The following is a 16,341-nucleotide window of genomic DNA, read 5'->3' as shown; positions in this document are numbered from 1 at the left end:
TGCTGTCTGATCTATTGAGTGGTTTCAACATTTTGTTTTTTATTACCCTCCAGATTTGACTTTCTACATGTTATTCTGATTAATTCCATTCCCTCTTTGTCCCAGCATTACTTTCAGATTGCTTCTACTCCGTGTCAATTTCCCATCTGCATCCTAACCCATACCTAGCTCCCATATAAAACTTCTCTTGAAGCTCTCTACCTAAACTTCTCAAGTTACTGATTCCTTCCCACTATGACGTGTTTTAGAGGGGATTGGTAAAGTACTTCTTACTGTTTCTGAATCTGTTACAGAACAAGTAGTCAGAAAATGTGGTCAGCTATTTGGTCCTGTGTAATCAAATGTCTTGATACCTCACAGCCTTGGAGGATGACTTGGGCAAGATATTAGAGGCTTGTCCATGTTCCTCAAATTAAACAGCAGCAAGGAATCATGCCTTGAGGGGACTGGAGGGCCAGAGCAATTTTTTAAAAAACTGTTTAAGGAAAATACAATCCTGATACAGTTATGAAAAATGGACTCTTATACATGTTAATAAAAACACTTGGAGTAGAAATCTATCAATGGAACTAAATTCTGGAAGCTGAGCAAAATATGCAGCCATCAACTACATGTGCACCTAACATAAGTTACCGAAGACACATTATTACTCCAGTGTTTCAATGCATGCATGCACGCACGCGCACACACACAGACACACACACACACAGAGTCATGGACAGACAGACACTGATTTACATAGATTTTGTATATTTGAGTATTAACCATGTCAAAAAAATACAGAGTATGATTTTACATGGAGAACTTTATGCTACATAACACTAAACAGGACAAAATATTATCTGCCCAATAAGTGAAACATTAATTTAAATATTAAATAAAATACAAATAAAATAAAATGTTTTAACACTAAACTACTTGTTTTTACTATTGCAACACATCCAATAAAGTGGTTTGTGACTTCCATTGTAACAGTACAGATAATATCAGGACAACATGGTTTTCATTCCAGTCTACTGCTTGCTTAAAGTACAAGGGATTTTATTCAAAACACTTACACAAGACTGGGTCCACGGTCTAATAGGTGCTGGGGTTCTAAAAGACTAGTACCAATAATTTATCACAATTATGTACTGTGCATACTTTATTTCCATTAATTAGCTGAACATGTGCCATTCTCCGGAAAAAAAAGAAAAATATATCCTAACCAATGAAAAAAGTTGCTAACATCGTGCTGAAAAATGAGGATTTGTTGGAAACTCTGTATAAGATTTTAATTCATATGCAGCACCACTGTCAACTTCCATTGACTTCCGCGAAAAAAGGAGTCTGACATCTCTGTGGAGGTAGATCTTCCCAGATTTTGAACTCTGGAACCTACAACATAAAAACAATCTGATTATGCGTTCATCAGACCTCAAATTATTACAAGCAAAATAAACATGATTCATCCATCACCTATTTTTAAACACAGATACACATTATATTTTTAACAACTTCTTGTATGCTACCCAAAAGCAGAGTTGTGGTCCACAAGTCAAAAAGAATTTATTGAAGAATTGATTCATTAAAGAATAAATTTGAATATTGAAGTTACTTTTACAAATCTAGCTGAGGTTAGCCTTAAGTTAAATGTATTTTTGAAAGACAATATAACTTAGTGGACACTGAATTTATATTGTAACTACCGTAGATTCCGGACTACAGAGCGCACCTGATTAAAAGCCGCTGGCTCTAATTTTAGAAATAAAATCAATTTTTTACTTGTAAAGGCCGCACCGGATTTTAGGCCGCACCGGATTTTCGGCCGCAGGTGTCCCACATTGTAATATGAGATATTTACACAGAAAGATATTACACGTGAGGATTTTTTAACTTTTAATTAAATCCATATGGTAACAAAAACAAATACATATTGCAAATGCTTTTTTTCGAACCGTGCCCGTAACGCGGCTACTTTTAAATATACGTTGCGTATACTTCTTTACTGAACAACATTCCAATATCTCCTAACGACTGGTAAAAAATATATATACTGCAGCCTACCAGGAAAAGTTATTGATCGCCTTTAACTTAAAAGCAGCGTTCGCTCAGATCCAAAGCCGCTCGCGTAATGTGCTCCCCCCCTCCTTTCCGTTTATCGCAAACGGCATTTAAAAGCAGCGTTCGCTCAGATCCAAAGCCGCTCGCGTAATGTGCTCCCCCCCTCCTTTCCGTTTATCGCAAACGGCATTTTTCCCACAAGACGCGGCGAAACCGGGTGTGACGTCATAGCATCCCGCGATGTAGTACAGAAAACAAATATAGTTAAAACTCTTCTAACTTTAACTAGAAAATGAATTACTAAGCGAAAATATTATAAACTAAATAACTGCCATAAAGGCAGCACAATGCTTTTCTTCGAGTGTTTTCCATGTTGATGAGGGTGAGTACAAATGACTGATTTACAATAATTTAATTGTGAAAGTGCGCTTGATTTATCGTACAATTTCATTGGACCTCTGTGAACTACTCATCAATTTTATTGGTCTACTGTTATGAGGCAAAATGTTTACGAGGCGGCATGAAAAAAATCATGTATTAGCCGCTCCGTATTAAAGGCCGCAAAGTTCAAAGCTGTTCAAAATGTGGGAAAAAAGAGGCGGCTTAAAATCCGGAATCTACGGTAACCCAATATACAGAATTTTGTAAAAACAACAAAGAGGAATAGCAAATTATTTCTTGGATTTTAGACCTTGTAACAAAAACAAAGGTTTCAATCTCATTTTGCTGTGTTTATCCATCAAACCATTCCAACAACTCCCACTGTCTTCGCTCTTTTTACCAAATTTAACACATTTTTCTACTTATTCTCCTTTACCTTTTAATTATCTCTAAAAGGATCCTGTATGGACTTGAAAATCCCCTCAATAATCAAGTCTACAAAGATCATCATACATAACCACTCATTTCTGGAATCCATGCTACTTTTGACGACTCCTGTTGATTATGCTTGATTTGTGGGAATATAAAGACCAACGTCATAAAGGCCTGCAATTACTCAGATCAAAATTGGGTACCATCCTAGTCACTCTCAGGTTTTCGGTCACTTAGAGACGTTTAAATTATAACCCTAAGGACATGGTAGTTTCTTTTCTCATTTCCTTTAGCATCCTGAAGCTACATGCTCCTTTAGCCAAATACAGTCGGCCCTCCTTATCCGCAGGGGATTGGTTCTGGGACCCCCCCGCGGATACCAAAATTCGCGGATGCTCAAGTCCCTTATTTAACATGTATCAGTGTGCTGGTCTTTAGGACCCAGCGGAACCCTGGACTTTATTTAACATATGTCTGTGCAGTGGACATTAGGACCTGACGGTGAAGCTCTGAATCCGCAGTGTTTCTGTTCACGAAAATAATCACGATCGTAATTGAAAATAAGGTGGAAGCAATAAAGCGATCGGAAAGAGGTGAAACGCCATCGGTCATTGGAAAAGTATTAGGCTACAGTCGGTCAATGATCGGAACAATTTTAATGGAGCATGTGAAAGGCCCTGCCCCGATGAAAGCTACAATTATTACTTAGCAACGCAGTGGTTAAATTATTGAAATACGTATGTTTCTTAAGTGTTTTATATGCATAGAAAGGTAAAATATGTACTATATACTAAGAAAAATGTTTGACTGACGCTAAATAATACCGGATGTACCTGTTCCGACTTCAAATCCGACTTAAAGACGGACTCGGGAATGGAACTCATTCATAACCCGGGGACTGCCTGTACTTTTGTCATTTCTAGATTACTTACAATACCTAATACAATGTAAATGCTATGTAAATAGTTGTTATACTGTATTGTTTAGGGAATAATGACAAGAAAAAATAGTCTGAACATGCTCAAGCAACGAGTGCTGGCGAGAGAACTTCCGGGTTTTCCCGATCTGCGGTTGGTTGAATCTGTGCATACAGAATCTGCGGATAAGGAGGGCCGACTGTATACCTTTCTAAAAATGTCCTCACCAATTACAATAGCATTCAACTTGCTGTCAATTAATTCATAATCATCTCCTCGTGAATATCCCTTTCTTCACTAAAAAGATCAATGAAAGCACAACAAATATCTTAATATTTTCTTTCAGATCATTAACTACGAATCAATAAATCTCTGCAAATTAGAAGATCCATTTTGCTTTTAACAGCTATCACTTTAAACTGATAGTTGTAATATAAAGCACATGGGTGCATATTGTTCATTTTTTCTTCTCATTTCTACTTATCCAATTGTTAAAGCCCTTTCTTCCAACATTCGCTTTTAAATCGATAATTTATTATCTTATATAGGCTTTATCTTCAACATTTCTTGGCTGATAATATCAAGACCCCATTAGAATGTATAAAAGTTACAAATTTCTATTTTTATATACATTTAAAGTTTCCAATACTTATTAACTTGGCAATCTCCTGCCCAATGTTGACATGAATAATATCGATCAGCTGTCCTAATGTCATTGGTGTTTCTGAGACTTTCCTGTGTGTATGTATTTCTGAATTTCAACAGTAATATTAAAAAAGCAATTGGCAGTAAAACACTGAGAAGTGTTGAAGTTGTGAGGGATGCTTGAAAAACGCACGTAAAAACTGTTATCAACAGCCCTGTGAACCCATTTCTTCTTCGGGCCCTGCAATTTTCTCTGGTTCTTGTAAGTTGTCAAGTTTAAATGAATGCGTAACTCTTCCATGATAGTTCAAATAAAACCATTACCAGCAGTTTGCTTGGAAATGCTGGATTTTAAACTCAGTTTTGTAAACTTGAATCTTTAGCAATAGGAGTAAAATGTTTCCCTTAGGGGCTTGTACTAAGCCTCAAGAATTATATAAATCTCTTTTTATTTGAAGTCAGTCTCAGAATGCTTCCAGCTTAAATATATAAAGGAAATCTTTTTACTTAGGAAGAATAGCTGAACCCCATGGTTAAGCAAGTAGCATTTAATAAACAGCAACCATTTCATCTCAAGTCCATTCTTTTGTTCAATCAAATCACAGATGTTTTGCAACATAACTATAAATAACATAATTTGCCCCATCTTCCTTAATTCCTTTAATTGAGAGAAATTCATTAAAATTAACAAACGCTGTCTGCAAAGAGGAACTCCAACCATTACCACTCTTTGCATGCCGAAATGTTCTTCAAATTCACCCCTGCAAAGTCAGGCTCTAATTTTCATTCTATGCTGCCAGAACTACAGGCCATTACCAGTGGAAATGATTATGTATTGTTATGCCCGCAGCCCCCTCCTTTGTGAGAATTGCAAGAGCACTCTTGGGTTGGGTCAGTGAACCCAGGAAATGAGGGAGAGACGTGAAAATTGCCTCGTTCCCCGGCGATGTAAAGTCACAAGACATTGGCCATTGTCTCTTGGAGACACGTTTGTGGATTGCGATGCTATGCTACGTGACAGCCCTCGGGCAAAGTGGGCTGGGTGACGGGGAGAGATTGCATCATCCCCCAACCTGATTGACATCTTCAACCCTGCAAGTCAGGATAAAAGAGGGGCTGTAGGAACAGCCCCCTCAGATGCACCAGCAGAAACGCTAGCGATCCCGTAGTAGCGGGAAGCCATTTGAAGGAAGCCACGTGCGTTCGGTTCCCTTGCCTGGGGACCGGTGGCTGGTACCACGGAAACAATTTTTGAACTAACAACGGGGAACCAACTCCCCCGACTCAACGGATCGACCTCATAAAAGACACGGGCAAGTTTAAGACTGTCTCTCTCTACAACCCAAGAAAGCTGCATCTTTACTGACAATTGACTTTTATTGGTTCAACGGACAATACAGTATCCCCTAGACAAACAATAGAGTTCTTTCTTATTGATGATTATGATTATACCCGCGCTCTGAGTATTGACGACATATATTATCTGAATGTTTGTATTAATCTTATTTTTGTGCCCCTTTATAAATAAAGACTTTTAAAAATAGTACCATCAGACTTCAACGGACCTCTCTATCTTTGCTGGTAAGTGACCCAGTTACGGGGTACGTAACAGTATACCCTATTGTGGTTCACCTCATTATGTTGAAAACTTCAATTAAACCACCCATTAACTCAATTCTAAGGAAGAAAACTGTGTATATTGTCTTTATAATTTAACCTTTTGATTCCAGTTACTAAACTAGCTGTATTCTCTCGCCAGGTTTACAGTATTCTAGGGATTCATACCATGACAAACTCACCTTTTTGATAATTTTCTTCATCTATCAATTATATTCAAATAAAGTCTGCAAACCCAAGTCTTACTATATATCCACTGTTTCTAGCTTTTAGGACAGGTATATGAATAGTTAAATTAGAAAATACTTGTCCTTTTAGTGCTAAATTGAATGACTACATACAAGAATCTATTTACCTTTGTTTTATCCATTTGTTTAATCAATTTACATCTCTGTATTATTCAATGCTTCAGTACAATAAGCAATGTGAATTATCAAATAGGCTGCGTTGAAGAGAGCAGGAATGAACATTAGGTAATTTCCAACTCATTTTTGTTTCTGCCATAACTGGTTTGTTAGGAACTAAGAGATTCACAGCACATAAGTAAGTAATCTGCATCATCAGAGCTGTGGTCCTCATTGCAGCAAGGAAAGATAAAATCCCATTTTGAAACAAATTTGCTTGACATAGCAAACAAAAATTTTGTCTCAGGACTCAATCATAAAATAATTAATTCTAAAACAGGATACTACTAATGACAGAAACTAGGATATCTTACCACCAGATAAATTCAATGCACATCCGAAAAAAAAACAAACACTGTACAATTTAATTGTACAATTAAATTGTTTTGTCACCGTTTCCTTCAAGATTGAAATGAAATTTAAAATCTGCTGTGTATGATCAGTGACTCAAGGTCTCAGTTCAGTATAATGGTCATAACTTAAGAATTTAAATGATAATATTTACCAATGGAGAAAACAGACATTCTATGTAAATGCAGTATTTCAGGAATGCAACATCATTAGGAGGAATTGGCCTACAACAGATCTGTGTTTTACCTATTCTTATGCTGGTTGAAGAAATGAGGCCAAAAAGTAAAATAATTCTACTCCATGTAGTCATATTACCATCATAATATGTATTCTCCACAACTCCACCAACTATTAAATGTCACAAAGAATAAAAGTGTAAAAATACAAACATTTTGCTCATTTTAAGCTTGGGCTTTATGAGCAAATATGTGTCATGATAAGCAGTGTATGGTATAAGATCACAGATCAGTCATTACCTTAATGAGTAATGGATTCAATGGGCTATTTCTGTTCCCAAAACAGGCTGAAATTTCCAGGAACTTTGAGACAGTGTGCTAGACTCTATCTCTAAATATCGATTCAACTACTGGTGGATTTCTTCTGAGCTGTTTTAGTGTTCAACTTCTCATAGAGTTTGTTGTAAGGTTACTGTTCTAGGTCTATTCTGAAAACAAACAAAGCTATTTCCTGTGATGTTATCCTGTTTGAAGCCGATTCCAAGCTAAAGACAAAAACGTCACATTCTTTTCTAATAGAGTCCAGTGATCAATGCTATGATGAAATTAAAACAATTGTTTTTAGAATTTTCCTTGAAAAATTAGATTTATATACAGAATATTTGAATACTTTGGTCATTACAAGTTAAACCATGTAACTTTGTGTTAAAAGATATAGATGACTACAATTACTTACTACTCCTACTAATGACAATTGCAATATACTGTGAATTTACTCTCATCTTTCTGCTTACCTCAAATGCACGAGGTAGCGAAGTATCCTTTCTTCTGTCTGGATTATGTTTTCTTTATTTGCATGCCCAACAGTTTCACGTTTCACAGGAACAGAAAATGTCCTCTGTCGTAGGAATGTCTGGTGATTGGCTGGCATTTCTCTCAAGTCATAAATCACTACAAACATCTTCACCACTGTCTTGTTAGGATTGAATAAGGTCTGAAATGTAATTTACATTTGTACATTATAAATTATTATAATATAGAAAAAAGTGCTACATAAATGGCTCCACAGGCCATGAGCAAATCTGATAAGCAAATTTAATATGTACAAAATGTAAATATTCCTTTAGGGAACCATGACATAATGGTTTCAATACCAATCTACGCTTCAAAAAAATCTATTCATATTAATGTTAATGACCAATAATAGCATGGCATTGTAACATTTTCAAACTTTTTAAAGAGACATGATTTCTGTTTTCTCCTAGTCTATCATCACTGCCAACTATGGGTAGGGTATGCCTATCCATGAGAAATATCTGCCAGTTTGCCAAAGCCGCTTAAAGCCCGAAAACAAAACATAAAAGCAATACAGTAATAACTGGCCCAATTCTTTTTCTGCTAAAGATGCAATGAGGGCTTCCTGCATTGGCCACACGTCAATGTGGTGAAAACCTATAACTCAGTGAAGTGTTGAAAATAAAAATCATTCTTTTATCCCATTACTGCATGCCTCTCTGTCAACACACGAAATGGGGGGGGGGGGGGTCTATTTATACTGCACCTTTTGTATTCCTTTCAAGATGTAAATAAAGTGAAAAATAGCAAATGCAGTAACCAATTTGGCATGGCAAGTTCTCAGAAAGAGCCTTGTAAAGATGACCTTACTACATAGCAATGTTCTGAGATTAATATTGGCCAGAAAGTTCTGAAAAACTCAACATAATGTAAAATCAGTATTTAAGAATGTGAACATAGATTCGCAATGCATAAGGCTAAGCTACCTAGGCATCTTTAGAAATGCAATGAAAGACTATATCAAACCTGAGTATTCAGTGCTTTTAAAATATCACACAAGCACAAGAAAATTGGAGTAGGCCATCTACACCTAAGAAGAGTTAAGCAATGCATTTATTTATCCTTTTCTTCCTTTGTGTTATTCTAATGCAGAAGGATAAAAAATATGGACTGATGTTATCTTTGAATAGTTGCTCAAAATATGATCAGAGAGTAAGTTGCAGCATCTATAAACACATTCTGTAAGCATTATTGAATACAGAGAATGATTACAATGACATGCATTTCAATTCGCTAAATCTGCACCCCTATTAGGAAGTACTAGTCATGTAAGTAGTAGTCAAAAATCAGAACTACAGTGGAATAATCTTAAAAGCTAACCAATTTACAGTATCAATGACAAGGACTGCAATGACACACATAACCTCTACGACTAAATCTCAGCCTATTCCCATTCTCAAAGCAAAAAATGGATTATAATAACATGGTAGCATTACTCTGATAACAATTCATAAAGTAGTAATTGTTTTTCTTAAGGTAATTCTCAATTTTAGGCTCTTGAGCCAAATTATTCACTACCACTGATAAGCTTTCATCATTTATACAGATTATCTATGCGGATACGTGTTTTGAATGAGCTTTAAATGGAGCAGTGACTTTCTATTCCTATTCAGTTCCTAAAATGGATGGGGTCAGCATCCTCAGCAGTTCCATTTCACAACAACAACATGGCTACTGAAAAATAAAATTAATGCAACAAATTAAATGATTGATTGGAATACAGTTCTCAGAGAGTGATCTAATCTAATAAAAAATAAGGAGAATTTTTTCTCGCATGGGACTGTGAATGTAGAATTCTCTTCTCCAGAGAGCTGTAGATGTCAAATCAATAAGTTCATCCAAAGCTGAGATGGATAAAATTTTGGACTATAGGGGAATCAAGGGGTATGGGGATCAGGCAAGGAAGTGGACTTGTGACCAATGATCATATCAGCAACGATCTACTGAATGATGAAGCAGGCTCAAGGGGCCATATGCCCCTTCCTGCTCCTATTTCTTATAATTAGGCTGGATTCACAGTACTGATCCAGAAAGATGTCAAATTCAAGTCTAGTACTAAGGAAGTTCTGTTTGTAATAGGATGGTATTTCTTTCTGAGGCCCTGTGAGCTTTAAGAAGGTTGCTAGTCCCACAGAGTTTTTTGGAAGAGAGCCTGGAGTTCTCTAGTCACAATCATCAACTTAGTTTCACTCAAAGAGCACCTTTAAAATACTTAAACAGAACTGGACCAAACTGGATACAGATTAATTTCCATTAATTATGCAATATACTAATACTATCTAACTATGGACTCACTTTTAAAGTGACGCTTCATCTCATGTTTTCAATATTTATTGCTTATTTATTTATTAATATTTATTTATTTTTGTACTTGTGAAGTTTGTCTTTTGCACACTGGTCGAATGTCCAGTTGATGCAGCCTTTCATTGATATAGTTATTATACTATCATGGATATATTGAGTATGCCCGCAAGAAAATGAATCTCAGGGTTGTATATGGTGACACAAATGTACTTTGATGATCCTTATTTTGAACTTTGAAGTTTGATTCACTTGAGATATGAATCACCGCATTTAGACACCTGTGTTATGATAGATATGGAACATATTGCGAGTCTATTTTTGATGATAGTACCCAGTTGAAACACGTGGGGGAGAAACATTCGATTCAGAGTATCTGAAATAAACAGTACTTTATTGACCAGTTCCTAGTTGAAAATTCTAGTAAATTCATTAGATACAATTAGTTCTGGCAATTAACCAAGACACAATGTGTCACCAGTTTTTTTTTTAAGGTGTTTCTTCACATTATCACAGCCTCATAGACGATAGGTATAAATAGCCATCAATGAATCAGGTACAAGTTCTAACTAAACTTACCACTTGTATTGTTCCTGATGGAGGCACTCGATAGCCTCGTTTTCCCAAGGATTCCAAACTAATCACACCCTATAAACATATAATCCTCAATTCAGAACAGATTATTTCAAATGAGATATTCTAGTTCTTAAAAAAATCAATTGACTAATTTGAAAAGAAATAGCTTCAACATACCCATAAAGAAACAAAATTCAACAAATGAATAAGTGAGTGATTTAGCAGTCAGTGAGATAGGGTCCTAATCAATTACTGCTACACCATGACCTTGATCACAAGTCCTTAACTACAGGAATGTGTGGTAACACATACCATGTAGGGTGATGGTGCATTATCATCTGAAACACTGTAGAAGGACACTTCAACTGGAAGAGTCATGTGACTGGGACAGAATGTTCCACTTGCTCCCACCTCAGCTGTGAAACCATCGACTGCTCCTAAAGGTTCCAAGCGGAAATTCAAAATAGATTCCTAAGAACATTAAGATACATCAATGTTACAAGTGCAAGGTAGACTGAATTACAATATTTTATTCTCTCTGTACATTTTGTAATGCTTCTGACTAATTAACCACCAAATATCCGATCAGAATCTTGCATTAGTGTTCCATACATTTCAATATCCCTGTATTTAATGAAATACTGTTATAACAAATCTGCTTAATCAACCCCACCAGTATTCTACCAAGTAGCATTTCTCATTACTGTGGGAGGGAAACAGACCTGAATGTCTAATTTTCGATGGTTATTAAGATCACGTATAGTGTGCAGAAGAGACTGACAAACTTTGCACATGTGAACAGACAAAAGAAATCATGGTTTTGTTACATTAAGCTTTCTCCATGGGAAATGTGGAGGGGAAAGGAAGGATCTGATGAAGCTGCTGCAAAATTACAGAAAGGAAAATAGAGAGAAAGTATTTCCATTCTTTGGTAAATAAAGATCTGGTACGAGTTTAGGACCTCCTTCAAAAGTAAAAGGCTGGAGTTGGAACAATGTATTCATGTGTGGTCACTCTGCCTGCAACATTGGTGGTGGCAGAACCTATTTGGACAAGAAACATTAAAGAATGGAAGGGTAGGAGAAATGGAACCAATTTAAAGTCCTTGTTGAATGGTGACACAAGCATGACAGGCTGAATGTTCTCCAACTACACTGTAGATTTTTTTCAGTACTATTTTCTACTACATTATTTTCTTGAATCACAATCTAATCTTTGAAACACTTTAATTCCTTTTGAGATACTGAGAATATTTAAATAGTATTGAGGTTCTCAAAATTGCCAGCGCTGTTTTCTGACATGTATTTATAGATCCATGTTATTCTTGACTGCATAATTTATGTTCTAAAAGGGTTCTGTACTATTCTCTGAATCTTCTTCCCTAAACTCATATGTTATCCAGTAAAAACATACTAGTCAAAAACTCATCAGTAGCTGTTATGACACTGCTGCTTTTACTTTTAAAACAGGTACACCATCTGTAAGCTTGCCATCAGTAAATTTGTGAACTGGTAATACAACAGTAGAAGTGAATAAATCCAAAAAGTCTTTAAAGGTCAAACAAAGGAAACTCAAAACCCAAGAATGGTCCTTCTAGTAAAAAACCTCTTAAATGATATAAATACTGAATCACTTGTTTAAATTATTTCTTTCTGAATGATACATATGCATTACTAATCTGTACCTCAAAGTTTCCAAGAAGGCTTAGACTAGTTGCAGGTGGAGCACTAACACTCAGCTGCTGTTTCCCTTGGTCAGCATCATTCTCTGGTCTTAAATACTTCCTCTGGCTATAAATAAAATGAGAACACGTCATAAAACTAAGAAACTTTGCCTTGTGTCGAGTGGAGTCAATAACACAAGGAATCAAACACTGCTTATTAAGTTCAATAGTAAAAGCTGTACAAACAGAATATTTTGTTAGAAATTAAAGAAAGAATATTAATCCTTAATTAGTTCAAACAAATGGTTACTAATATTTCTAAATCGTGTGTTTCAATATAGGATTCCCTTCACAGTAAATTGTTTTCAACAATCAGTGCAACAGTGTACCGACTCTGTCAAGTTCTGCCCCCATTCCCTCCTCCATCTTGCAGTCTTTTCCACTTCTGTATTTCAATTCTTCACTGGGGATACTTATGCTGGTAATTAATACTGATTTACTTGGCTTTAATGAGCATCTTTTTTCCGTGCACAAGTACCAGGTCAAAATCAAATGCCTCATAACAAACACCAATGACTCGCCAGCAGATGGTGCTCAACTCCATTAAAGATACTTAAGAGCAAATGTACTGAATAATATCAACATTATAGAAAACCAAGTTATATTCTTAAAACTGACTTTGGCAACCACAAAATAGGGTGCGGATGTAGATCAGGGAAAAGTCTGACGTGGACTTTTTACTAAATAGTGTTGTAGGTTGCAGATGTTAAAATATATTATTTATCCAGTAATATTACAGGACAGAAATATGAAATATTTATTTGGACACTAAGAGATTAAAATATATCCCAATGAGGAAAGTGGCATCAAGACATCCAATTCAAATTCAAATAGAGATATTATTTATCATAAATATTATAAAAACAAGTTCTCTGGCAGACAACTCTATGGGTAGGTCATCCTAATATCACCATTTCACCTACAGCTTCATTTCAAAGTCTCTTGACCAGAAATTGTTAGTTGTAGCTTGCTTAAAGAATTTAAGAAAAGAAGTCAATAGAGCAAAATGTTCTCAGTTAAAACAATGATATTATTTAAAAGTAGAACATAGCCAACCTAAAAATTCTGAAATGCAATTCATTAGAGTTGATGAGTAAATTGCCGACTAAATTTGGCAAGCATCTGTATCAAAAGACTGTATGCCACTTTCTTTTAACTGTAGAAAAAGACACAGAAATACCTTTTGCAAGGTACCCCTTTTAGTCTTTGCAATGAAGTGTCCAGGTCAAAGTATCCCGATTGTATTTTTCTTGGTGGAACCTTGATGTACAACAAGATAAATTCTATTAACAATTAAGTTATGCCGATTTACAGACTCTTTGACACTAAACCATTCCTACGATTGTAATAAACAATGCTCAACAATAATCCTTAGGAAATACAAGACTTCAAGATTGAAAGGAAATCAAGAAATATGGATTTAGTGCAGGAAAAGAGGGGTGAAGTGAAAAAAATGCCATTATGTCATTGAATGACAGAGCTCCATGACAACCAAATGATCTATTCATGCTTTTTATTTTTTTTATGTTTTATTACAGTACGTGAACGCAAAATTCTGATGCTATCAAAAGTGTCCCAAAAACAAAGCCCTTCAGCATGGAACAGCAGGAACAGTATATCAATACATAGTTCTGTTTGAATCCTATGTAGAGAAAAAGAAATTTCAGTGCATTAAATAGTACATATATAGGAATGTAGATGTAGGTTATTCAACTCCACAAGCCTGTTCTATCATTCAATTAGATCATGGTTTACCTGTACCCCAATTGCATTCACCGGCTTTTGATCTATACATTTGCTCTTAGCCTTTTCAGATATGAATCTATGAATTCTGTACTTGAAGATTTCAATTGACGCAGCATTACAGTCTCTTGGGAGGTCCAGGCTGAGTGCTTTCTGGATTGCTTCCTGATTTCATCCTAAATCATCTAACTCTAATTCTAAGATTCTGACTGTGTTCTGGATTTTCCTCACCAGAAAACAACACAGCTTCTCCGGATCTCCCTTACTGAACTCCATTATCATTTTAAAAAGCAGGTTTGATAATCTATAATATTTTCAACCAAGATTATGTCATGTTTGTTTGCCAAACAGAAAGAGGACGTCAAGTGTGAGTTATTTCTAGACTTTGATAAATAAACAACTGTATAACTCAAATATCAGACCTTGTTAGCATTGGCAACAGGAACAAATTTGGAAATCTATGTTAATATGTGAAACAAGTTGTTTAACTATCTGAAAGAATAAATGTGCTATTTCTATAGGGTGCATATATGATCAGTTTTAATTTAATTGAAATTGATCATAAATTTAATTAAAGACAATGCAATTTAATAATTCAAATCTTGCATGTGTAATTTTAATGAAACAGTCCTATACCATGTAAGTGCATCACTTTGAAACATGAGATTTTAACATTTTAACATTAACATTTTAAAATCTCCTTTCTAAAACAAAGCAATAAGAAAAAATGTGCACAGATTTGTATGTAGCTAGGACTGAAAACACCTGTATTAGTTATTGTTTCATGGGGGAGTCAAGATGTAAAATACCCAATTTTAAAACTGTCAAAATGATAACAGTATTTCAAATTTGTAAAGCTTTTATAAACGTTCAAAAGCTGTAAGCTATATTTTTGCATTAAAATATTAAAAATTGTCATCAGTCTTTAACTTACAGGACTTGAATGTAAAGGTAATCCAGTACATGGATGAAAAACTTTTGTTGAGATTCCATCTAATGAACGACGATTTTGCTTCTTCCAGAAATTCCCAGAAGGTCTCAGTGGAGATTTTGAAAAATTCTTCTGCAAGGAAAATCTTTATTATGAACTTGAACTCAAATTTTGTCATATAGTTTGATAGGTTAATCTCAATTTAAAAACTTCTGATATTTCCAGTGAGTGTTTTTTATTGCTTTTATGTTGGGGGGTACTACACCTACAAAACTGTGCAAAAGTCTTAGGTGCTCTAGTTTTTTTATATAGTTTCAGATGGTTCGGCCTCCACAGAGCCCAGATTTCAATATCATGGAGACTCTATAGGATTACCTACAGAGACAGAAGCAAGTGAGACAGCCAAAGTTTGCAGAACTGTGGCAAGTTCTCCAAGATGCTTGGCGAACCTACCAGCCAATTTTCTTATAAAACTGCAAGATGGTGTACCTAAGATAATTGAAGCAGTTTTAAAGGCAAAAGGTATTCACACCAAATACTGATTTGATCGAGTTTCTTTTAACCTGTTTACTGCTCTTTATAGTAATTTTTTTGATAGCTAAACTTTTCATTTCATTATTTTTGAAAGCATCTTCACTTTACAGATTTTTTTACATGTGCCTAAGACTTTTACACAGTACTATAGATAATATATGCAATCAAACATTATTTGAATCTATGCCCCTAACGATGACTCATCTCTGTTGGTTGGAAAAGACAGATGAGGTGATCTTGAACAAGCACAACAAATCAGTAGAAAAACAGTTCAAATGTGACAAGAGTGCAGAAGAATTACTATTTCTAATATTACAGTGTTTATGCTGGAACATTTGGTGTCCTTCAGTCTAAGTGCAAAATTGTTTGGGGGTGTGAGCTGGGGTGAATATAAAATCCTAAGACTTAACCAAGAGTGCACACTTCTGGTTTTAAAGGAGGCAAGATAGTAAAGCTGATGATAGATTGGATCAGAGATGGTAGATTGGTCAGATTTAATCACCCAACTGGGCAAGTTTTTCAGACCACTTGAAAAGCAAAACTAATAAAAGTAACAGACAGATGGATCCAAAAGGTTTGCATTGCTTTGAGTCTAATTACCAACTGGGAAAAAAATTATTTCAACATAAGCTACAATTTCCCACTGACTAGACTCTTTTGATCAACCGCCCCTCTTCTCAATTACTCCAATGTTGTCTCTCTATCTCTTCCT

General features: G+C 35.4%; 1 protein-coding gene across 2 annotated transcripts in view; it reads right to left on the bottom strand.

Moving 5' to 3' along the window:
• Positions 1–729: 729 nt before the first annotated feature.
• atosa (atos homolog A) overlaps positions 730–16,341 on the bottom strand; it is an 85,187-nt gene continuing 69,575 nt past the window's right edge. For both annotated transcript variants that reach the window (XM_073033128.1, XM_073033129.1), the window contains exons 6-12: positions 15,099–15,227; positions 13,602–13,681; positions 12,383–12,488; positions 11,011–11,169; positions 10,702–10,770; positions 7,761–7,960; positions 730–1,377 (exon numbers count right to left, since the gene is read on the bottom strand). In XM_073033128.1, the coding sequence (XP_072889229.1) occupies positions 1,224–1,377; positions 7,761–7,960; positions 10,702–10,770; positions 11,011–11,169; positions 12,383–12,488; positions 13,602–13,681; positions 15,099–15,227 (897 nt within the window). In that variant the 3' untranslated portion in view covers positions 730–1,223. The remainder of the gene's footprint in view (positions 1,378–7,760; positions 7,961–10,701; positions 10,771–11,010; positions 11,170–12,382; positions 12,489–13,601; positions 13,682–15,098; positions 15,228–16,341) is intronic.

The sequence above is a fragment of the Hemitrygon akajei genome, chromosome 30, assembly GCF_048418815.1.
Source record: "Hemitrygon akajei chromosome 30, sHemAka1.3, whole genome shotgun sequence".
NCBI lineage: Eukaryota > Metazoa > Chordata > Chondrichthyes > Myliobatiformes > Dasyatidae > Hemitrygon > Hemitrygon akajei.
The sequence above is the reverse complement of the archived record's forward strand: the minus strand, read 5'-3'. Positions and strand labels throughout refer to the sequence as shown.